Source organism: Macaca thibetana, chromosome 16 (genome assembly GCF_024542745.1).
Source record: "Macaca thibetana thibetana isolate TM-01 chromosome 16, ASM2454274v1, whole genome shotgun sequence".
Lineage (NCBI taxonomy): Eukaryota > Metazoa > Chordata > Mammalia > Primates > Cercopithecidae > Macaca > Macaca thibetana.
Genome location: NC_065593.1, coordinates 23849199 through 23872443, shown reverse-complemented (window position 1 = coordinate 23872443; position 23245 = coordinate 23849199). Strand labels below are relative to the sequence as shown.

General features: G+C 51.1%; 1 protein-coding gene across 5 annotated transcripts in view; it reads left to right on the top strand.

The window, feature by feature from the left end:
* The window catches only part of MYO18A (myosin XVIIIA), a 105939-nt gene that overhangs the window by 29791 nt on the left and 52903 nt on the right, over positions 1-23245 (top strand). The window contains exons 1-5 of one of the 5 annotated variants that reach the window (XM_050763288.1): positions 10189-10268; positions 13841-13909; positions 16972-17114; positions 19463-19521; positions 22299-23000. The exons of the other annotated variants lie outside the window; for them this stretch is intronic. Of the exons in view, the coding sequence (XP_050619245.1) occupies positions 17075-17114; positions 19463-19521; positions 22299-23000 (801 nt within the window). The 5' untranslated portion in view covers positions 10189-10268; positions 13841-13909; positions 16972-17074. Of the gene's footprint in view, positions 1-10188; positions 10269-13840; positions 13910-16971; positions 17115-19462; positions 19522-22298; positions 23001-23245 lie in introns of those variants that run through there. 5 annotated transcript variants of the gene reach the window in all.

Below are 23245 nucleotides of genomic sequence, written 5' to 3'. Positions count from 1 at the left end.
ACCATATTGGACAGTACGGCTCTAAACAGCTCCCAGAAAGAAACAGTTGGGTGTTCTTGAAGGTTTATTTCCTCTTTCAGAGTTCCCCTGGTGAGGCAGGGGATGGTGGCATTTCCCTTCCTCTCAGGAAGGAAGATCTGTCCTCTCAGGCAATTTCTACACCTCACAAGCTCTGGAATCCTGATGCCCCAGGGCCAGCAGGTCCCTGGCTGTGTGCCACCACAACTGGGGCAGCGCTTCCTTTCCTCGCCAAGCATGTCTTCTGCCCAGCTTTGTAACACACAGGTGCTCACATGCCCCAGTGGATTTGGCCCAGGCAGTGAGCGCGGAGGTGGTGGATTGGTATGCAAGGTAGAAGCTTTTGCTTCTTCCTGTTTCTATGGACATAGGGTTTGTACTTTATTTTTACTTCAAAGGGTTCTAGAAACAGGCCCAATAGGGTCTTCAGAGGTGAACACACATATTCTCAAATATTTATTGGATGTCCAGTGTTAGGAGGAACCAGAGGCTTGTCTAGAGGAACTTCTCTGACTTTGAGAATAAGCACCACAGGCCTCCATCTCACACCCAGGAAGACCTTACTGATATTTTATTTAAATTGCTGTGACTGACCCTTAAGCTGGTTTCCTTTTTTTTTCTTCTGTGGAAATGGAGAAGAGTTGTCATTTATATGAAAAAGAGAACAATGCTTCATTATGTTTATTCCCTCGTGTCTGCCAGAGGGGGTGGGGAGGAGAACATAATGCAAGTGGTACATTTAGGAGACCCAGAAGTGACCCAAGTCCTGATGAGATGTGGGGCAGGGCTGTGGAGGATTTTGGGAAACTATCCTCAAGGCTGGCTCATGGCTTTGGGCCTTGGGGAAGCTTGGCAAAGCAGAGGCAATTTGGAAATCCCCAGCCGCCATGAGAAACTCCCCAGCAGCTGAGAGACCTCAGAGAGCAGCAGGCCTGCTGCCGGGCCAGTCAGCTGGTCCCTGCAGTTTGCCGCATATGCCTGCCTAGTCTTTGGGGATTGACTCTGGGTCTTGGCAGAGAGGACAAGCCCAGGCGTCCGTACTTGGGCTCTGTTTCCAAAAAGGTGTGGTGGCACATGGCTCTGAGCAAACCGATGGGTGTGCCAATGCAGGGACTGGGTGGGTGTAGGGGCTGGGGGGAGTGCCAGAGCCCCAAGCCTCAACGACCACCTCTGGGGCAGTGATTTGTGGCTCGCCATCCCAAACCCACTGATCTTCCTGATTGCTTGTCTTGGGCCCCTCTCTAGAACAGACTCAAGGCCTTCCTGGCGTCTTTTGACCTTGCATTCATGTATTCATTCATTTATTCCATCAGTAAGCATCTACTGAATGCCTGCTAAATGTAGGAACTGTTTTAGGTTAGGGATAGAGCAGTGATAAAAACAAAGTGGGCGCCGAGCTCATCCCTGCCTCTTCTTGCCCTACGCATCCTGGGGACGGCGAGAGGCCATCTTGCCACCGCTGACCCCTCGGGCCTGAGCTCCCGGGGGACGCCTCCTGGGGGCGGGGCCCGGAGGCCGGCCAGGCGGAGGTGAAAGCCCGCGGCCCTAGCAAAGCGGGAGGGTAGATGAAAAGGTGGCTGCCACCCTCTGCCGGGCGCCAGCGGCGCTGCAGGGCGGAGCTTCCGGAACTCCAGGCGCATGTGCTGGGCCTGGCCCCACCCCCTTGGCCCCGCCCAGGCTCCGGCTGGCCGGTGGGCAAATCCAGGAAGTGTGGCCCGGGGCCTGGGGCTGACTCGGGCCTCACAGACCCTGATCCGTGCGTAGGGTGCTGAGTGGCTGCACTGGCCCTGGGCATGCACCGTTGGCCACTCCAGGTTTCCTCTCAGCCCTCCTTCTCCTCTCTGAGACCATCCCTAGGCTTCTTAAAGGGAGTCTGCCCTCTACCCCTTCAGAATCCACTGGCCTTCGGCACCCGGTAGAATTTCATAAAAAATCTTGTCACCTCAATACCAATCGCTGTCTCCTAACACTGCTGTTTCATACGAGATGACATTTTGTTACACACACACACACACACAAAGGAATAAAGGATAATTCCTCCCAAGAAAGGGAAGGGACTCCTGCGCTGGCATTTTCTTTGAGACAGTGTAGACTCTAGTACTGGCCCTAGGGCTGGCGCTGAGGACCTCTGAAGTGGTCATCCAGGAAGTGCACCTGCCACCCTAGTGGCTGGGCCCTCCCACCCCAAAAGCAAGTGCTCCAGGCCCTCCTGGCCCTGAGCTCTGAGTGCTTTAAACAGGACTCTCCCCAGCTCCCTAAATAAACAGTTCTGTTACTGACACTTTACACACCACAAATTTGTAATACAAGGATCATATAATTCGTACCCATTTATGGCAACAGTGTTTGTAGACTTTTTCTTTTTTTTCAGGAGTTTTGATTTACAGGGGAACTAGAGGGACAAATGGGGTCAGAGAAGTATTCTTTTGTTAAGATATATTTTGTTAAGATATATCTTAACAGTGAGATATATCCTAACAAAATACATCTTCCCAAGCTTGAAACCTTGGTATCTTTCCTTCCTTTTCTCAGTCTCCACCCACACCCGCTCGTGCCCATTTCCCATCCTTCCCCAAATAGTCACCAAGTCCAACTTATTTTTCTCTTGGATCAGCCTCTCTTCCCTATCAACTGCCAGAATCCTAGGCAGACCCTTCTTACCTCTCATTTGGTATCCCTTTTACCTTGACTTCCTTTTTTTTTGGTCACCTAGGCTGGAGTGCAGTGGCATGGTCATAGCTCACTGTAACCTGTAACCTTGAACCCCAGGGCTCAAGTGATTGATCCTCCCACCTCAGCCTCCCAAGTAGCTAAGACTACAGTTGCATGCCACCACGCCTGGCTAATTTTTAAATTTTCTGTAGGCGGGTCTCTCTGTGTTTCCCAGGCTGGTCTTGAACTCCTGGTCTGAAGTGATCCTCCTGCCTCTGCCTTCCAAAGTTTTGGGATTCCAGGTATGAGCCACAATGCCTGGCTACCTTAACTTTCTAATGTTCTTTCACCTTCCAGCCTCCTTTCTCCTCCTCTTGCATCCTGTTAGCTCAGCATTTTTTTTTTTTTTTTCTTTTTTTTAGGCAGGGTCTCTCACTCTGTCACCCAGGCTGGAGTGCAGTGGTGTGATCATGACTCACTGCAGCCTTGACCTTCCCCGGGCTCAGGTGATCTTCCCACTTCAGCCTCCCAAGTAGCTGGGACCACAGGCATGCCACCACCACACCCAGCTAATTTTTGTGTTTTTTGTAGAGATGGGATTTTGCCATGTTGCCCAGGCTGGTCTTGAACTCCTGAGCTCAAGCAGTCTGCCCTCCTCGGACTTCCAAAGTGCTGGGATTACAGGAATAAGCCACCATGCCTGACCTGCTCAGCATTCTTAAGTTACAGGTTAAATCATGCCCCATCACTCTCCAGAAACTTGTTATGCCTCCCATTGTTTTCCAGGCAGGTGGTGGTGTGTAAGGAGCTGGGCTCTGGAATCTGAACAACCTGAGTTCAAATCACCTGGCCGGTCACAATCTGTGTGATCACAGGCAATTATTTAACCTCTGTAAACCCCGTTTCCCCATTCCACAATTCCCCTTTTCATTACCTTGCAGGGTTTTGAGAGGAAAACGAGTAGCACTGTGCCTGGCCATGGCTAGTGCTCGGTGTGTGCCTTCTTGTTGCTTAGACTGCCCACCTTGCTTTCATCTCAGGTACAGCTCTTTCAGGTGAGAGTAACAGAAAGCCCAGCTCAACTGGCTTAAAAAGATATGCGTTGTCACCAATATCTGAAAAGTCCAGTAGTAGAACTGGCTACAGGCTCAGCCTTATCTGGAAACATTAACAGTGTGACCAAGACCTGACCTTTTCTGTCTCTCACCCCATCTTCTAGGCAGGCTTGGTCCTCAGACAAGTAATGGCAAAATGTCACAGCCCCAGGTTCTAGTTGTGTGGATAGAGAAGTGTGACTCTTTGAATAATCCCAAAGTTTCATTATGTATCCTTGAAACTGATTGGGTCACATGCCCTCCATGAACCTATAGCCTGAGGATATTCTTATTGGCCAGGGCCAAGTCATGTGCTGGAGTGGGTCCCCAGAGGGGAAAATAGGGTGCTATAATCAGAGGATGGAGGAATGGGTGGCGGGCAGCAGAAACAACACACATCCACTATAGCATACACCTGCTTGATTTGAGACCCAGCTTCCTTCCCAGCTTTATCCCGCCTTGGTTTCCTATATGTGTCATACATTTCTTCCAGACTTACTGTCCATATCTCATGCTTTTCCACCTCTTTGCCTTTTTATTTTATTTTATTTTATTTTTTTGAGACAGAGTCTCTCTCTGTCGCCCAGGCTGGAGTGCAGTGGCGCAGTCTCAGCTCACTGCAACCTCTGCCTCCCGGGTTCAAGTGATTCTCCTACCTCAGCCTCCCAAGTAGCTGGGATTACAGGCACATGCCACCACGCCCGGCTAATTTTTGTATTTTTAGTAGAGATGGGGTTTCACCATGTTGGCCAGGCTGGTCTCGAACTCCTGACCTCAGGTGATCCGCCCGCCTCGGCCTCCCAAAGTGCTGAGGTTATTGGCGTGAGCCACCACGCCTGCCTGGCCCCTTTTTGCCTTTTCTTACACTACTTTTTCACCCTGGAATTCCCTTCCTACCTCATTACCACATTATAACATTTCTCTCTTTCACTGGCCTAGCTCCAAGCTGTCTGTAAGCTGTCTGCCTAATTCCCTAACTGGAACATTGATGTCCCTGTTGGAGCACTGAGCACATTCTGACTTGAATTTTAATTATTGGGGTACATTTGTTACTTCCTCTGCTGGTCTGTACATTTTTTAAAATCAGGAAATATTTAGTTGAAAACAATAACTAAATCATCTTTCACTGAGTCACTCAAATGTGCCTCGTATTGTCTCTGAGCAGGGCCCAGTGCTAGGTGAGTGCCGGGGATAGAGCAATGAGCAACACACAACCTCTGTGTCAGGAAGCTCAGTCTGTGGTGGGGAAGCTGAAAAAGAAGCAGGCACGGTGCTTCCCCACAGTGTTCACCTTGAGGTATTACAGTTCACAGCTAGTTGAATAAGTGAACGACTTCCTCCAGCCCTCAGAGCCTCCTGTCTGGCCTGCCCCCAGCTCTGCTTAGCTACTCTGCCTGGTCAAGTGCCTGAAACAGAGCCAAAGACCTTGCACTCACCCACACCACCAATGTGGGAGAATAGAGCAGTTGAAGTTGTCACCACACATGGAGATCCCCTTGTTCCCCACTGTATTCCAGCCCGCTTATTGTGCATGCACCATTCAGATCAGTTGGTTAAATCCATATGGATTTTCGTGGAACACCTGTTGTGTGCCTAGTGCTGGGGAACGGGATGGGATATAAAGGAAGTAGGAAATAGTCCTAGCTCTCCAGGGAGAGCAGGCTTAAACATTCAACACGAATTGATTATCATTCAGAACATTAGTTATGCTGTATAGTCATGGCACGTGGACAGTAAACTTCAATAAATTCAACTATATGCTTATATAAGAAACTATATTACTGTAGCCTAAAATTATAAAAATTATGTTTTGTGTGTTTTTACTATATGCTGTACATGACTATTATGCTTTCCTGCAGCGATACTATATCAAATGGCATACTCAAAATCATGTGTACTGTACTTTGTGAGCAGTTTAAGGGATTTTCAGGAGTTTTAGACCATATTCTATTTTTGCCTTACATACTGACTTTGGAATTTAACCCCATATAGTGTGTGACTCCACTGTATGTAATAGAGCACCATATTGAGTATAACCAAGAACCATATGTATGTAATGTGTTGAGGTGTAGACAGTGAGTGCTATGGTTTATGATAATAATGATATTAATAATTTAATAAGTATAATTTGCCAGGCCTCATGTCAGTTGCTTTACATGTACTGCCTGTTCTATTCTTACAACAGCCTCATAAGGTGGATATCATACTATTTTAAAGCCAAAAAAGTAGAAACTCTAAGAAGTCAAGTAACTTTCCCTTAGGTCAGGCAGCAAGAAAGAGGCTGGGATTCAGACCCAGGTGTGTCTGGCTGCCGAGTCCACGTTCTTTGCATTGCCAGGTGGGTCTTGGGTTTCAGGGAAGGCTTCATAAAGAAGGTGGGAGTTGAGATGGGCCTGGAGAGATGCAGAGGGTCAGCCAAGGTAGAGTCACATTCATAAGGAATGGCTCTGGTGGTGACAAGGGCAGGCAAATGAGGGAGAGCCAGGCTGGCTGGGAAGAGGGAGAAGAGACTAGAAAAGTAAAAGTAAAGTCTGAGGAGGGGCCAGATTATAGCTTCTGACTGTCCTTGGAGGCAAGCTGAGGGGGTTGGGGTGGCCTGGCTGGCTATGGGAGTGCCCACATGACCTCTGGAGCCATCAGTTAGACTCATCGAAGAAACAGACCGTGCCCTGAGATTGCACCATGCTTTGGGCAGCAGAGGGACTAGCTGTGGTTGCACGTGAAGCTGAGTGGAGGAGTGGAGACAGGCACACTGACAGGCGAGTGACAGCTGATGGCCTAATGAGGTCGGGGACAAAAGAATTAAAAAGCAGACATATGGCCACAAAGGGTGCCTGGCCTTCCTAATATAGGCATATGCAAGGCTTCAGCATGGTGGTGCCTAAGAGGGGCTGGTGCCCTTGGAGAGAGGCTGGGGCATTGGTGGGGCAGAAGCCAGGCTTCTATAGCCAGGCCAGGAAGTCAGGAGTCGTCATGGTGGAGATGGCGTGCCCTTCAGTACAGGATGGAGCAGAAATGGATTGGGTTCAAGAAGGAAAGCTCAAAGTTTGAGATCTTTGAGATGAATTAGAGGTGTTGTACTTAAGGAAACAGGGTATATATGTTGGTTATTTTTAGGATTATAAATAGTATAGAACTTAGAACATGACTTAAATCTTTTATCCCTTAAAAAGGGTAGGCTCCAGTTACCTGGAAATTTTGCTTACAATGCCTCATTTTTTCCCCCGCTTATGATCATAGGTAGATAATAATAGTTAAAATGTATTAAGGCCAAATATGGTGTCTCACGCCTATAATCCCAGCACTTTGGGAGGCCGAGGCAGGTTGATTGCTTGAGCGCAGGAGTCTGAGACCAGCCTGGGCAACACAGGGAGGCCCCATCTGTACAAAAAATATATATATAAAACTTACATGGTGGTGCATGCCTGTGATCCCAGCTACTAGGAAGGCTGAGGTGGGAGGATGGGCTGAGCCCAGGAGATGGAGATTTCAGGGAGCCAAGATAGTGCCGCTGCACTCCAGCCTGGGCCAAAGAGCAAGACCCTGTTTTTTTATTTTGTTTTGTTTTAAGTATTGAAAATGAATGTGCTGGGCGCTGTTCTCAGAGCTATGTATATACTAATTCTTTTAACCCATGTATTAACCCCTCGTGGTAGGTGCTGTTATTTTCCCATTTTATAAATAAAGAAATAGAAGCACAGAGGCTGGGCATGGTGACTCACACCTGTAATCCCAGCACTTTGGGAGGCCGAGGCTGGCGGATCACTTGCTGTCAGGAGTTCAAGGTCAGCCTGGCCAAAATGGTGAAACCCCGTCTCCACTAAAAATACAAAAATTAGCTGGGTGTGGTGGCGCATGCCTGTAATCCCAGCTACACAGGAGCCTGAGGCACAAGAATCGCTTGAACCTGGGAGGCGGAGGTTGCAGTAAGCCAGATGGAGCCACTGTGCTCCAGCCGACAGAGTGAGTGAGACTCTATTTCAAAAAATAAAATACAAATGAAAAGAAGTTGAAACACAGAGAGGTCAAGTTGTGTAGTTTACTACGTGGAAGAGCCAAGATTAAACCGGGCCATGTGGCCCTGGAGGTCACACTCCTAACCATGGTATGCTGTGAATCATTCCTTTCAAGCCGTGCCTCTCAGACTTTAATGTGCCTCAGCATCACCTGGAAGCCTAGTTAAAACACAGATGCTGCACCCCATATCCAGAGTTCTTGGTTCAGCAGGTCTGGGTCAGGTTCCTGGAATTTGCATTTCCAACAAGTCCCCAGGGGATGCCCACACTGCTGGCCTGAGAACTTGGAGAACCAAAGCCCTTTCACATACATTATGTACCAGTCTCAGACTGGTTGGGTAAGAGTCAGTACAGGTGTAATCCTCATTTTACAGATAAGGGAAATTTAAGTCACCTGTCTGTGTTCACGCAGCTAAGTCATTCATTCATTCACTCATTCATTTAACAAATGGACATTTCTGTGCTAGGCCTTATGCTGGCCTTAGAGTCTTGCAGTTCTCAGCCTTGGCTGCATGTAAGAATCACCTGGGGAGCTTTTATCCATAAAAAATCCCAGTGCCCGGCCGGGCGCAGTGGTTCACGCCTGTAATCCCAGCACTTTGGGAGGCTGAGGCAGGAGGATCACGAGGTCAGGAGATTGAGACCATCCTGGCTAACACGGTGAAACCTCGTCTCTACTAAAAATACAAAAAATTAGCCGGGCATGGTGGTGGGCGCCTGTAGTCCCAGCTACTCAGGAGGCTGAGGCAGGAGAATGGCGTGAACCCGGGAGGCGGAGCTTGTGGTGAGCCGAGATCGCGCCACTGCACTCCAGCCTGGGCGACAGAGCAAGACTCAGTCTCAAAAAAAAAAAAAAATCCCAATGCCCAGGCTCCCCCTCCCAGACCAATTATGTCAGAAACTGAGAGGGAAAGGGTGGGCTCCAGGCATCGGTATTTTTTTCAAGTTCCCCAGTGGATTTCAGTGAGCAGCTGAGGCTGGCACCATTGTTCTAAGTAGCCACTGGAGATGGGAAGACCTGCGACACTGCATGTGCTTCAGAAGGGCCAGATGCTTCCCCTGGGGAGACATCCCATTCCCTAGAGAGCAGGACACAAGCACAGCACCATGTCCTAAGAGTCTGTATATGTGACTATATGACAGTGAGACTTGGACAGTGCATGGCAGGTAGGAGGCAGAGCTGGGTTTCCGTCCTCTCTGGCAGTGCTTACCAATCTTTTCATGGAGAAAGTCAGACAATTTATAGAACCAATGGCCCTTAGAGCTGGCCAGGGGCAAGAATCATGGGGTGTATGCCAGACTGGTTAGGAGGTGATTCTGTACCAGGGCTTCCTAGCACCACCCCCACCTTTTTTTTTTTTTTTTTTTTTTTTTTTTTTTTTTTTTTTCCCTGAAGAGGAAGAGGGAAGCAATGACTGTTTCCTTTTTTCTGCAGAGCTGACAGCTTCTGAGACTTGCACTCCCTGTCTTTTGGCCCCTTCCCATTCTGTTCTCCAGCTCCCATTTCAGCCTCTCAGCGGGTCCCTAGTCCTGGTCTAAGCATCCCATGGTGCTAACTGGAGAACCAGGCCAGGATTTCTCTTCACAAGAAACACTGGCTTTTCACAGGCAGCCGTCGCTCATTGGCCAGACACCCATGACTTCCTCTGTCTGCAGGGCTGAGGCCCACCCCACCCTCCTCTCTGCCTGTGCAGTCCCTGGCATGTGTGGAGGGGAGAGGGATGTAAACGTAGAGAGTACTATTGATTCTCTGCATGTCCCCTGTGTACTGACGGCAGTGGGGCAGTAAGTGGGCCTGCCCGTGTGGGTCTTTGCTCTTGCCAGACCTTACAGGACTGTGTGCGGCTGCTGTTTGGGCACAGTGTGCAGTGGGCCCCGTGTGTTGTCTTGGATGTGACGTTAGTGGCTGTCTTGGCCTCTGCCGCAGTAATTAGATGGCTAGGGTAGGCCTATGATTTGGGTGTTCTCAAGAACACTGGGTTGATTGAATGTTTGTGCATGCTGGTGTGTGTGTATGTGTGTGTGTATACGTGTACATGTATGTGAGTGCGCATGTGCTTGTCTCAAGTTTGGCCTGTGGGGCCGGGGGCTGCAGGTCTCAAATTCCTCTGCTATTTTTAGGAGCCATATCAGCCCAGCTGTCCCGGAGCTGGGGTGTGTGTCCATAGACAAGTCTCACCCTCCCTGTCCTTGCCCTAACCCCCCAACACTGCCTGCCGCCCACCCCAATGGCTTTACCCTAAGAGCCTTCTCCTTCCCTTCCACACACACTGCTGTATCACCGTCTCCCTCCTGGCATACCTGATACCCGCAGTCCTCCGGGCTACTGGCTCCAACCGGGGCTGGGCAGCTCTGGACGGGAGGGGCTGGGGAGAGGGCGGGAACTGGGCGGGGCCAGAGCCTGTGCTATTTTGAGCTGCTAACAGAGCCAGAGCAGCATCAGAGCAGAGTCTCCTTGCTCTGGGCTGCTCCGGGCCAGGCCATGCGGGTGAGTGTCCCTCTGACCCCCTACCCTGGAAATGTCCCAGGCTCCTCATGCTATTTCCTCATTTAGGAAAGGAGGGACCTTTTTGTGATTTCCCCAGATGTGGCTGAAGTAGGTGGGGAGAGGGGTGGGGCCGCCTTGGGGCTCCTCTCGGAGCTTCTTGGTAAGAAGGGAGTTACCCAGCCCCGGAAGCCTCAAAAACCCCTCCGTGGCTAGGAGCAGGGCATCCTGGGCCTGACTCATGACTTCAGGAGTTTTGGAGGGGCACTGTCTTCTGAATCTCAGTTTCCTGAGGTTGCATCCACCCCCAAGGCTGTGACATGCCTTCCCCACCAACCATTAGTGCTTTTTTGGCCTTCCTTCCTTAGAATGCTATTTTCTTCCAAAGCCCCAGCCTCCCCAGCACCCAAGGTCTTCGGTAGTCTTGTCTCTGCATTGTTGGTGGTATAGCCCTCTCCTCTCTTCCTCCTTGAGAGGGGATGGTCCTTGGAGTTGTCAAGGAGCACCCGTTCTCAATGTCCCCAAAAGTAGTCTTAGCATGGCCACCTCCATTTCTGTGCATAGGACACTTGTAAGGGGCGCAGATGGTGTGTCGGGGATTCTCTGACTGGCCCTAAGTCTCTTTTTTAGTAGAGATTACTCCAGATAAGTAAGTTCCTTAAAAAAGAAAGTGAGGAGAGATATAGTTGCTCCCAGTCCTTTCCGTTCCTCTGACTCTACCCCTCCCAGCCACCAAGGGTAAGGTTTTCAGTCGTGTCAGCAGTTGGCAGAGTATGTGGGCTGGCCTGGTGCGGAGGTGCATCAGGAGCCTAAGATGTGCCCGTGAGCACTTGTATCTCTTTCTGCTCAGGACTGCCCTGCCTCAGCCCCCAAACTGGCACCAGGGCTGAGTTGTGTGGGCAGTATGCCCGGGGGTGGGGGAGAGGTCAGAGAGACCTCCTCACCCTGAGAGATGGGTGCTTCCTGGTCTATGTTACTCTCCCCCAGCCACCCCCGGGCCACTAGCACCAGGTCACAGATTCAGGGCCATGCACAGTGATATCCAAGCAGACAGCAAAGTGCCCTGCAGAGGGGCAGTGAGCATCCCCAGGGAAGGGAGGCCTCCAGCAGGTCCAGTTGTTGGAGGAGGAAACCAAGACCCTTCTGCAACTGCAGTTGTGGCAGGAAGCCATTCTAGTGCACCTGCTTCCTCTGGGCTGGCCTGCAGTGAGGCGGGTGCCCGCCTGCTTTCTGTTCCGCCCTGGGGCTGGGGAGGGCTCTGGCTGGAGGCTGCACTGCAAGGGCCAGGTTGTCCCTGCCAAGCTCGTCTCCCCCTCCTCCTCTGTCTGGTAGCATGGCCTTCAGTTCATTCCCTAGAGAGCTTCCCTTCCTCTCAAGCAGTTCCATGTAAAGCATATTCAGGTCGGTGGGTGGAGGGGCGGGTCATCATTGGGAATCCCTGCTTTCCTCCCAAGCTGCTGTTCTGGCAGCTGATGTAGAAGGACAACAGTGCAGGTGAGCCAGGGGAGATGGAGGGTAGGGCGTGCCTCCATCCCTTAAAGTGAGCAGTGGAGGTCTCTCGCAGGAGACCTGAGTGTGAATCCCAGATCTGCCACTTGCTGCTGTGAGGCTTTGGGTGAGTCACCTGACCTTCTGAGCCTCCTTTTGCTCATTTGTAAAGTAGCAATCACACAGTCACACTAGTATCTATTTCAGAGGGATGTTGTGAGGATCAAATGAGATGATTCATGTGAAGGATTCAGCACAGTGCCTGACACATACCAAATGCTCAATAACGATTAACCGTTTTTTACTATTATGCTAGTATTTCTTCCCTTCTCCTTTGTTCCTCCCACCCCCCGTCGCCCCCAATCCCTAGATAAGTTGGTGCTAGGTTGGGACTGGGAGGAAGAAGTCTCCTGGGAGCTGCCCTCTGTGCCTCCGAATGGGAAAGAGGGAGGAGAGGAGAATGCCCTGCCTTTTGGTCCTCAGAAGGAGAAACCTTGGGTGTGTGAGTGCTGGCAGAAGTGGCGAGGTGGGGAAGTGACCTCGGCCACGTCTCGGCTTCCTCTGGGCACTCTCTTGAGGGTTACCTGCTGCTCTCAGGGGCTTGCAGTGTGCAGATGTCTGGCGTGGATGCTTGGGCCTCAAAGCATTTGTCCAGGCCGGGCATTCCAGGCCTGAGGGACTGCCTGAGGCATGGCATTATTCTCCTAGAAGCATTTGTGCCCCCATTCCCTCCTGTGAGGGGCCCAGAAAGTGCATGTTAAGGGCGAGTGGGCTCTGCTGGCACGGTGGAGGGTAAACCCCAGCTGCTCCCAGAGCGTCAGAAGCCTGCTGGGGCTGAGGCTTGACAGTCCCTCAGCACATTTCTTGGATCTCTCCTCTTTGAGAACAAATGCTTCTAGCTATTATCTGTTTTTCTTTTTCTTTTTTATTGACTATTTAGCCATCTTCACAATAAAAATAAGGAGTAAGTAACAAATACATAACAAAATAAATACCAAGTGTTCCTATTGTGTCTAATTCACACAGTTTATAAGATTATTATGATCACTCTTTGTATACTATTTGAGTTCCAGTTTTTTTGATTGGTGTTATTTTATGTGGAGCTTTCCATATGGTTACGTTGTCCACACATTTGTCAGTTTAAATGGCAATATAACAACGGGTTGTACCTAACCATTTCCTAATTCTAGGCATTTGGGCACTTTCCAATTTGGAGCTGTTATGTAGAGTGCATCTATAAAAATCTTTGCATTTTTTTCTTTCTCTTTATTTCTTTAAGTCTGCTCATTGGACATACATTCCTGAAGATGGAATGACTAGGCCAGAGGATGATGCATTTTGTGGCTGTTGTTCCACAAAGAGCTACTAAGCAATTTCAGCGTCCTCACCCTCCCCACAAACCCAGGCACTGAGTTGACTATGTATCTATTGTGAGCAGGTTTAGAGATTATACCTCCCTTGTTTGTACCATGTCCCTGGGAATCAGAATAGGCAAGTGTTGTTCTCCATAGATTACATTTGGGGAAGAGATTAGATGGGAATAAGAGGTTTGTGCAAAGAACCCCTGTCCCAGCACTCTCGTGCAGCTAACATTTCTTAGGCACCTACAGTATGATGAGTAAGATGGGTAAGTTCTGCTCAGGGGTGAATCACAGTCCAGGGATGACAAAGACACACCAACAGCTCCCCAAGATCCACTCTGGTTGTGGCTCCCAGCTCTGCCACTTAATAGTTGCAGGGCTCGGCCGGGCGCGGTGGCTCACGCCTGTAATCCCAGCACTTTGGGAGGCCGAGGCGGGCGGATCACAAGGTCAGGAGATCGAGACCACGGTGAAACCACGTCTCTACTAAAAATACAAAAAATTAGCCGGGCGCGGTGGCGGGCGCCTGTAGTCCCAGCTACTCAGGAGGCTGAGGCAGGAGAATGGCATAAACCCAGGAGGCGGAGCTTGCAGTGAGCCGAGATCGCGCCACTGCACTCCAGCCTGGGTGACAGAGCGAGACTCCGTCTCAAAAAACAAACAAACAAACAAACAAAAATAGTTGCAGGGCTCTCGGCAACTCACCTTCTTTATTTCCTTACCTAGAAAGTGGGTTGTTGTGAGGATTCAATGAGGAGACCTGTATGAAGTGCCTTCCCCTGTGCCTGGCTCATAGTAAGTGTTCAGTGAGTGTGGGTTTCTCTTGCTGTCCCTCAAAAGTACCACAGAGGGAGGAGGTGGGTGAGCTGCAGAGTGGCAGAATCATGGTGGGGTCTCCCTTTTTGCAAGTCCAAAAACTTGATTTGGAAAGTTGCACACTAGTAAAACACACTATCAATCCATGCTTTGGCGTGACCGGATCTTCTGAATCTCCACGCTGATGAAGTTTATCAACCAGATTTGGCTACCAAGGCTGACACCTGTCTAACATACCAGAAAATGTGGGCACTAAGGAAGCAGCACAGGCTTTGGAGGCAGACCAATGTGGGTTCAAGTCTGGGTTCCCCCACTTAACTAACTTCGTGACTTAATCTCTTTCTGGATCTTTTCCCTCATCGATAAAATTGGAATAATAATAATTCCCATATCACCAGTCCTCAGATTGTTGTAAGATTTACATTAGAAAATAAATGTTAAATACCTTGCATAGGGCCCATCTCATTGTAGGTGCTCCATATTCAGTAATGTTGCTAGAAATGGCTGAAATCTCTAGAGAGAGAACAAGTCCAGGAAGAGAGGCCTTAGATCTAAATACCCTTGCTCCGGAGAGCCATTTGTTCCCAACTCAGATGCTGCCACCATCTTTGGGGCCTGAGTTCCTTACCCGTTCTGTCTTGGATAAGAGTAACTTGATCTTTTTTTTATTTTTTATTTTTGTGGGTACATGATAGGTTTATATACTTATGGGATACATTTTATATATATATATATATTTTTTTTTCTTTTTCTTTTTTTGTTTTGAGATGGGGTCTCACTCTGTCACCCAGGCTGGAGCATGCAGTATTGCAATCTCTGCTCACTGCAACCTCTGCCTCCCTCTGAGATCCTCCCACCTCAGCCTCCCCAGTAGCTGGGACCACAGGCACGCACCACCATGCCCAGTTAATTTTTTGTGTTTTTGGTAGAGACAAGGTTTCACCGTGTTGCCCAGGCTGGTCTCAAACTCCTGAGCTCAAGCAGTCCACCCACCTCAGCCTCCCAAAGTGTTGGGATTACAGGCGTGAGCCACCGTGCCCGGCCCATGAGATGTTTTGATATGGGCATGCATTGAGAAACAAGCACATCATGGACAGTGGGGTTTCCACCCCCTCAAGCATTTATCCTTTGGGTTATAAATAATCCAGTTCCAGGATAACTTGCTCTTGATCCTAAACAAATTCAGTGATAAGGAAGACAGGAAAACTGTCTAGGCAATTCTGCATAAAAGCCACAGAATTTCCTCTGGGGAGAGCCCCACATCTGTGTTCAGAGTGATGCTCATAGGAACAGCTGATGCAGAGGAACAGGCCTGGGTGGAAATGGCCCGGTGTCCTTATAGCCTAGGCCAGATGGAACCTGTATGAACAAGTAGGAAAACTTGAACAAGAGACCAAAGATCAAATGAGTTAAAATTACAGCAACAGACAAACTTAAAGTCTTTAGCACATTAACTGAATAATAAAACAGAAGTCAATAAAGCAAAATAAAAATAATTGAAAACAAGACATTTCCTAATTTTTAACTGTTCATTTATGATAAGCGGTTTTAAGAATGAACCAGTTCTTGGCCGGGCGCAGTGGCTCACTTCTGTAATCCCAGCACTTTGGGAGGCCGAGGTGGGCGGATCACGAGGTCAGGAGATAGAGACCATCCTGGCTCACACGGTGAAACCCTGTCTCCACTAAAAAAATACAAAAAATTAGCCAGGCATGGTGGTGGGCACCTGTAGTCCCAGCTACTCGGGAGGCTGAGGCAGGAGAATGGCGTGAACCCAGGAGGCAGAGGTTGCAGTGAGGCGAGATTGCGCCACTGTACTCCAGCCTGGGTGATAGAACGAGGCTCTGTCTCAATTAAAAAAAAAAAAAGAACCAGTTCTTAAACTCCACTGAATTGCACTGATTCTTTGGATGAAGCCTGTGCCTGGACTGAGGCAAATTCTGATTTGATTTTTCAAGAGGCCCAGCTCGGGTTTCTAATCCATAGATGGACAGTTTTGCAGTTCTCCAGGCCTCTTGCCCCAGGTAATGCGTGTTACAGCTGGAAGGCAAAGTTGCTGGAGTCCTGAGGCAGCTTCCTCAATTCCTCTCCTAGGTCACAGGCCCACAATTTTGGTTTACTGTATTAAGGGTTTGAGTGCCAGCTGGGCATGGTGGCTCATACCTGTAATCCCAGCACTTTGGGAGGCTGAGGTGGGTGGATCATCTGAGGTCGGGAGTTCAAGACCAGCCTGACCAACATGGAGAAACCCCGTCTCTACTGAAAATACAGAAATTAGCCAGGTGTGGTAGTGGGTACCTGTAATCCCAGCTACTCGGGAGGCTGAGGCCGGAGAATCGCTTGAGTCCGGGAGGCGGAGGTTGCAGTGAGCCGAGATCGTGCCATTATACTCCCGCCTGGGCAACAAGAGCGAAATTTTATCTCAATAAATAAATAAATAGAATTTGAGTGCCTCTCCCCACATAGACTCCTAAGGTGCCAGACATGGAGAGGCTTTGAGCCATTATCTAGACTAGCCCCTAATTCTACAGAGAGGCCCAGAGAGGCAAAGTGGCTTCCTCAAAGCACACAGCTTCTGGCCAGGCGCAGCGCTCACGCCTGTATAGATCCCAGCACTTTAGGACGCCGAGGTGGGCTGATCACCCGAGGTCAAGAGTTTGAGACTAGTCTGGCCAGCATGGTGAACCCCCATCTCTACTAAAAATACAAAAATTAGCTGGGCATGGTGGTGCATGCCTGTAATCTCAGCTGCCGGGGAGGCTGAGGCAGGAGAATCGCTTGAACCCGGGAGGCAGAGGCTGCAGTGAGCCGAGATGGCACCATCGCACTTCAGCCTGGGCTACAGAGTGAGACTGCGTCTCAAAAAATAAAAAAATAAAAATAAAAACAAAGCACACAGCTTCCAAGGGTAGGGAGTGCTATGTTCTGTGCCTACTTTCCTTCATTTTCCTTTAATCTTTTATTCCTTACTCCAATGCCCTTTTGAGTTTTGTAATCCTTCCTCCTCCACTCCATTCCTCCTTTCCCCTTGTTGCCCACAGCGTTTGTCCTGGCAGGTTCTGGCTTTTAGGAAGACTCCGAGACACCGCGAGACCCTGCCCCCAATTTCTTCTCTGGCTCAGGGTACAGGTTACCTTCAGCGTCATGGCCTTTTCATCAAGGTTCGCCTTCTGGGAGCAAAAGGAAAGTTAGATTTTAAAATCTTTATGTTTTTCCTGTGTGCTTAGCATGTTGTGTCTGCAGGCAGGAGACTGGCTTGTGGGAGAGGGAGCTTTGGGAGCTAGAGATGGACTGGGGCACGTGTGTATAATTGGGGGTGGCAGGGAGAATGACGGGGAGGGGCTGGTGAACTCCCTATTCTGGCTGGATGGGCTCCTGTGCCGAGTCATGCTCCTCCCCTAAGCCCCATCTCTGGTAAGGTGAGCTGCCCTTTGTCCTGCTGGTGTCCCGCTGGGTTAACCCCTCCACACCCTTCCCACCATCCTGCTGCCTTGACTCACCCCTGGAACGTGGGCTGCTGTGGAGGGACCACTGGAACTGGGTCTCCCTGAGCCTGGGGACTGCAGTGGGTAGGAGGACAAGGGGCTGAGGGTGAGAAGTCAGGCCAGTTGGCCACCTGGGTCCAGAGGGTGATTCAGGCCGCAGACTTGGGACTGCCTGTGTGTGTGCCTTTATGTGTGTGCATAGTCCCCAGCTGGGCAGTGACCTACAACAGCCAGAGCCCTTCTGGTGGGGGAGGGAGCAGTGAGTCAGCCTGATGCTAAATCCAGAGCTGAGCTCAGAGCTGGGCCCAGTGTTTCAGACACTTGGGGGGCACCCAGTGTTTTCCCCAATGCCACACCTTGGGCCAGACATTTGGGGTCCCAGATTTGAGCCACTGGAGGGAGGACAGATTTGGAGCTGGTGAAGAACACAGAGTGGACTTGGAATCTGGGCCACCCCGGAACCCAAGTTAACAGCACTGCATGCAGTAATGAATGTATCTGTGTGATTTGCAAACACTTGTCCTCCCACTAACCTGTGTGCCCCGGAACTACTGCATGGTGTGATCCCTGGGGCAGCAAGGGGGAGAGTGATGGCTTGGTGGGGGGCAGCAGGCACAGACCTAGACCCTGCCACTCTTCCTCACTCTGTCCCCCATTCCCTGCCTTCCCTTTCTCTGCTCCGATTCCATTTCTTAAAGAAGTAGGCTCCACTCAGGTGAATATTTGTCATTTTCCCCCATCCTTGGCATTGTGAGCTAACTATGAAGCTTGAGCCTGTTGCAGATAGCTCTGTGGACAAGATGCAGCTTTAAAACTGCAGCGGCTATCACGCCAGCCAGTGCCTCTGGCACTGCTAATTTGAGCTCAAAATTAGCCATAGACCCTGGTTACAATTGGAGAGTTCCCCCAAGTGGATCATGTAAATGATTTTGGATGTTTCTAAGGATTTTTTCCCTTAGGAATCAAGGACTTCTTGCCATGCTCCTACCCACATTGTGCTGGGAAGGAGAGGCACGCTGAGGGGGAGGTAGGGTTGGTAACAGGCCTGTCTTTTTCCTGTAGTCCTAGGTGACTCAGGAAAGAGGAGAAATTAAATCCACTAGGACTGCCTGAGCTTTTGGAGGGAGAGATACGGGTGAGGGGAAAGGAGAAGGCTCTTTTAAACTTGAGGCCTGGGTCTGTTCTGAGCCAGTTTCTGAACTGAAAGAACCTTCAGAGCTTCCGCATCATCTGCCCCTTTTCCAGATGTGTGATGGTATCTGCTGTTTCCACGACTCCACTCCTCCCCTCTGACTCAGGCCAGCCAGCTCCTGGGCTCCAGCACAAACCCCTGGCCACAGTGTCCAGAGCTTAGGCATCTTTCCTTCCTCCATACCCCGCCCCTAGCTTCAGGGTTCCCTCCCTTGGCTGCATGGTTGGCAGTTTTGTGAGTCTGAGGTTAAGAAAATATCTGGCCTCCTGAATCTCCGCCTCTGCCCAACTCCCTGCCTCCAGCAAGAGCTCAGCTGAGCTTGGGGAATTGTGCAGGATCAAGAAGCAAGTCAGAGCCAGCCCAGTAGGGGCCAACCTTCACTCTACTCTAAAAGCTGCTGGCCCACAGGTACCCACACTGGGTTACTTTTACCTCCTCTGTCACTAGATCAGGGGCTTTTTGTTCAAACCACTTCTTGCCTGAGCTGGGGATGACTCTTGTAGTTTGGATGAGTTACATTAGCTGGATCTTCCTATCTGCCACGTAACCAAAGCCACGATGGCGCTGTGGGTGGACCTCTTTAGCCCCCAAAGTGGGCAAAGTGGCTGGTCGCTGAGGGCAAGGGTACTTGGCTTTTGCCCCCACAGACTCTTCATTCTTGAAGTCATCACTGACTAGTCCTGATTCTAGGATAAGATAACTCTTGCCCAGGTCCCCTAGCCCTGGTATTCCTAAAGACTCAGGAGCTCCACCTCTCAGGGAGAGGGAGGCCCCTTGAATGTTCTCTCCCTGTGCTTTTAGTGCTGGGTCTCCCAGCCTTGACCTGCCAGTGACTTCTTCATCTGCTCCCTCAGGTTAAAGAGGAGGACAAAACTCTGCCAAAGCCTGGCTCTCCTGGCAAGGAGGAAGGGGCTGTAAGTGTATCCCTGAGTTCTCCGAGACGTGCATGCGTGCGTGTGCGTGCGTGTGTGCGTGTGTGTGTGCACGCGCGTGTGTGTGTGTGCATGTGTGTGTTTGCCCCTGCACCCACTAGCCCTGGACTAGCCTGTGAGACAGCTCCATGGAGTAGGTGGAGATTGCAGGGGGCCCCTTCCTGTGTGGCTCAGCTGGAGAGAACTCTAGTAAAGGGGAAGAAAGTATGGTGTGTGTGATGCCAGCCTCGGGTGTGTGAAGGAGATAGCCAGGGTGCTTTGGGGACCTCCCCTAACCTCCTCCCTAATCCCCTTAAGTTGCCTCCCTTTGCTTCTGGTGTCCTGAACCCTTTGGGCCTGGAGAGGCTTGGGTGGGCAAACACTTAGGTTAGGGAGCGTCAAATGAGAGCTCAGCTGTTGGGATTCTTCAGCCTGCTCTGGGTGGCACAAGGCAAGGACGTAGAGGGACTTCACTGCAGTCGCTGCTGTCTCTTCCAAGACCCTGTCAGCTGCTTGGTGCAGGTGACCTGGAGGCAGGCTCCAGCTACCCACTGCCTCCAGCCCCAGTGCATTGGGATAGAGACCCTGAATAAACCTGGACTCTCCTAAGGCAAGAGAGGAGAATCGGTTTCTGAATAGCCAAGTCCAGAGATGTGTAGTTAGGAGAGGGCAGCTGGTGGCACAAGGGGCAGGAGTGCCCAGGGCTCTGGGGCAGAGCTGGATCACAACACAGATCCTTACTTCATTACCCCAGACGGTGCCTGTCCTGGCTCCCCGTACTTCCTTGGTCAATTTGATTAGCCAGGCACTGTGGCTTCCACCTGATCTGCAAACAGTCCTGGAAAGCCAGACTGTGATTTGAAAGGGATGTGGGTGTGTGAGGGAGAGGCCTCAGAGTTGCCCAGAATTTATTTATTTTTTTTTGCAAAAACTACATGTAAAGTGCTTGGAAGAGTGCCATGGCCCATAGTAAGTACTGTGTAAGTCTTACTATCATCATCATTGTCATCATCATTATCATCATTTTCTTTTTTTTTTTTTTGAGACAGGGTCTTATTCTGTCACCCAGGCTGGAATGCAGTGGTGCCATCTCAGCTCACTGCAACCTCTGCCTCCCAGGCTCAAGCTATCCTCCCACCTCAGCCTCCTGAGTAGTGTAGCTGGGACTATAGGCGCACACCATCAAGCCTGGATAATTTTTGTATTTTTTGTAGAAACAGTTTCACCATGTTGCCCAGGCTGGTGTTGAACTCCTGAGCTCAAGCAATCTCCCTGCCTTGGCCTCCAAAAGTGCTAGGATTACAGGCGTGAGCCACCACACCTGGCCCATCGTCATCATCTTAATGATGGAAGGGGGATGGGAGAAAAGCCAGAAGAGGGAGGGGAGGAGTGTAGGATCCAGTGGCTAGGGCCACTGGCCAACTCTGCAGTGCCCTGGCATGCCATTGATCACTCTTGGCCTAAGAGGTTGAGGAAGAGGCACCTTCAAGCCCTTACTCTCTCTATCCCTTCAGCAGAGCCAACCTGTAACCAGGGCCTAGATTAAGGCCCTTGGCTCAGCTCTGCGCAAAAGGTGGAGCAACTTCTCCTTGTGGCATCCAGAGGCAGCAGCTCCCAGGTGTGCCTACTATGAGCATCTTCCTGCATCCAAGCAAGCATGGGCAGGTGGGCCTTCACAGAGCCCAGTGCCCATATGTGTTCTAGAACCAAGATCATTGTTTTGGCCAGCAAGGACTCAAGCACAGCTCAGCTGGTGACAGAGCTCTGCCTGTCCAACAAGGAGACCCCTAGTTGCCCTTACTCCCCCCAGGCAATGGGGCTGGCTTTATGGGAAACTGTCCTGCTGTTAGCCAGCCTGGCCTTCCAGTGGCAGTCCCTTAGGACCCAGACAGTTAGCACCAGTGTGTGGGGGAAGGGTGGGCACACCAGCTAGAGTATACCAGTCCACTCCAGGGCGGAATGGAGCTGAGGCTGCTTGAGTGCTTAACCCTTTGTGGGCTATACATACACTCTGGGAGCTAGGGGGTCTCCAAACCCTTGAAAGGTTTGCAGGAGGAAAACTGCAAAGAGACTGCAGAAAGCAGGCTAAAGTGGAAGCTTCCTGGGCCCATGCTGGGCTCCACAGCGCTTGAGAATATAGTTGAAGGGCAGACAGTGGCCACAGACGAGGGATACTGCGAGGAGGAGGCTTGGCATGTCTTGGGGCCAGGAAGAGCTCCCTGATCATTTTTCGCTTCAGGATGGGCAGGCTTTTGGTCTGACTGCCCAGCAAACAGGTGATGGAAGGACCAAGGACCACAAAGGCAGGAAGCCCTGGAGTTAGGCCTGGGATTGGTGGTGGGAATGGAGGTGGTACTTGGCTGTTTAACCTCTCCATGCTCCATCTCTGCTGCGTCTGAGCTGTGAGGCAGTGGGCTCGCCTAGATTGGGACTTGGTTGCTGCCCTAACACAAAGCCAGTAACCCCAGAGCGCCTCACAGGCCTCTGGGCACTGTGTGCCGGCATCTCACAGGTCCATGCTGAGCCTGGGGATGGGCAGCAGGTGACAGCAGTACCTGATCGTGCTTTGTGGAAAAGAAGCCAGACTCTTAGCTGCAATTGTCCTATCTGGAAGATGGAAAGTGGGCTTCTTGGGGTAGCCTCTTGGAGCCATGTGTTGCTTTGGATGAATGGGAGATCTGTTCCAGGGCATGAGGTCACACCTTCTTACTCCCTCTGCATGGGATGGGCAGGGCTGCAGGGGGTGATGCTAACGTCTACCTGTGTTTGTATGACTATAGCTAGAGGGCAGCTCAAAGGAAGGCAGCGGCCCATCTAGGAGTCCTCAGCCTCCCACCAACCCAATACCCCCAGAGACTTCCCAGAGAGCCAAGAGCCCTGCACCCACACTCGCCATGAATGGCCTGGGAGCTGCCACAGCAGAAGGCCCAAGCGAAGAGGTCCAGGGCCTGTCCCGGAAGCGGGTGGCAAATGCAGTGAGGAAGGTGGTGAGTAAGGTGCTGCCCAGCGAGGAGCTTGGAAATGCCAAGGAGCCCCCAGGCAGAGGAGTCAAGTCCCCTGAGCACCCGACTCGAAGCAAGAGGGGAGAAAAGGCAGCTTCTAGTCCCAAGCCTCCACCCCCTCCCCCACCTCCCCCACCTCCCCCTGCTCTGCCTAAGCCTGAAGCGAAGAAGGAGGCAGCCAAGGATGAGCTCTCCCTGGGCCTGCGGAGCCTGATGTCTCGGGGCAGGGGCAAGGAGCACAAGGCCCGCGGCAAGCAGTCTCCTGGGAAGGGGGAGAAGCCCTCCAGCCAGGAGCCAGGCTCCCCAGACTGGGTGGACTCCCCAGAGAAAGCAGGATCCCCAGCCAAGCCTGAAACCCCAAAGAAGCAGCGCTCCCCAGCCCCACGGGAGGAGCTGGCGGCCCCAGGCTCCGCTGGCCTGAAGTCAGACCTCACTGGAGAGCAGCAGTCCAAGTCACCAGTCCCTGGTGTGAAGCAGGAGGTACAAGAGTGTGTCACTAACCACTCCTGCCCCTCACCACCCTCGCTCAAGGGCCAGACACCCTCACAGCCGGCTGCCCCAAGCCACCTCAATGAACCCCGCATGACCGAGAGGCTGGGCCTAGGGTCATGTGCTGACAGCAGGGGCTGCATGGCTTTCCCTAACCCAATGCGGACCCCGCAGTTGCCTGGGCTCTGGCCCGGCGGCTGGGATGGAAACTGCTAACCAGCATGCTGCTGGCCTTG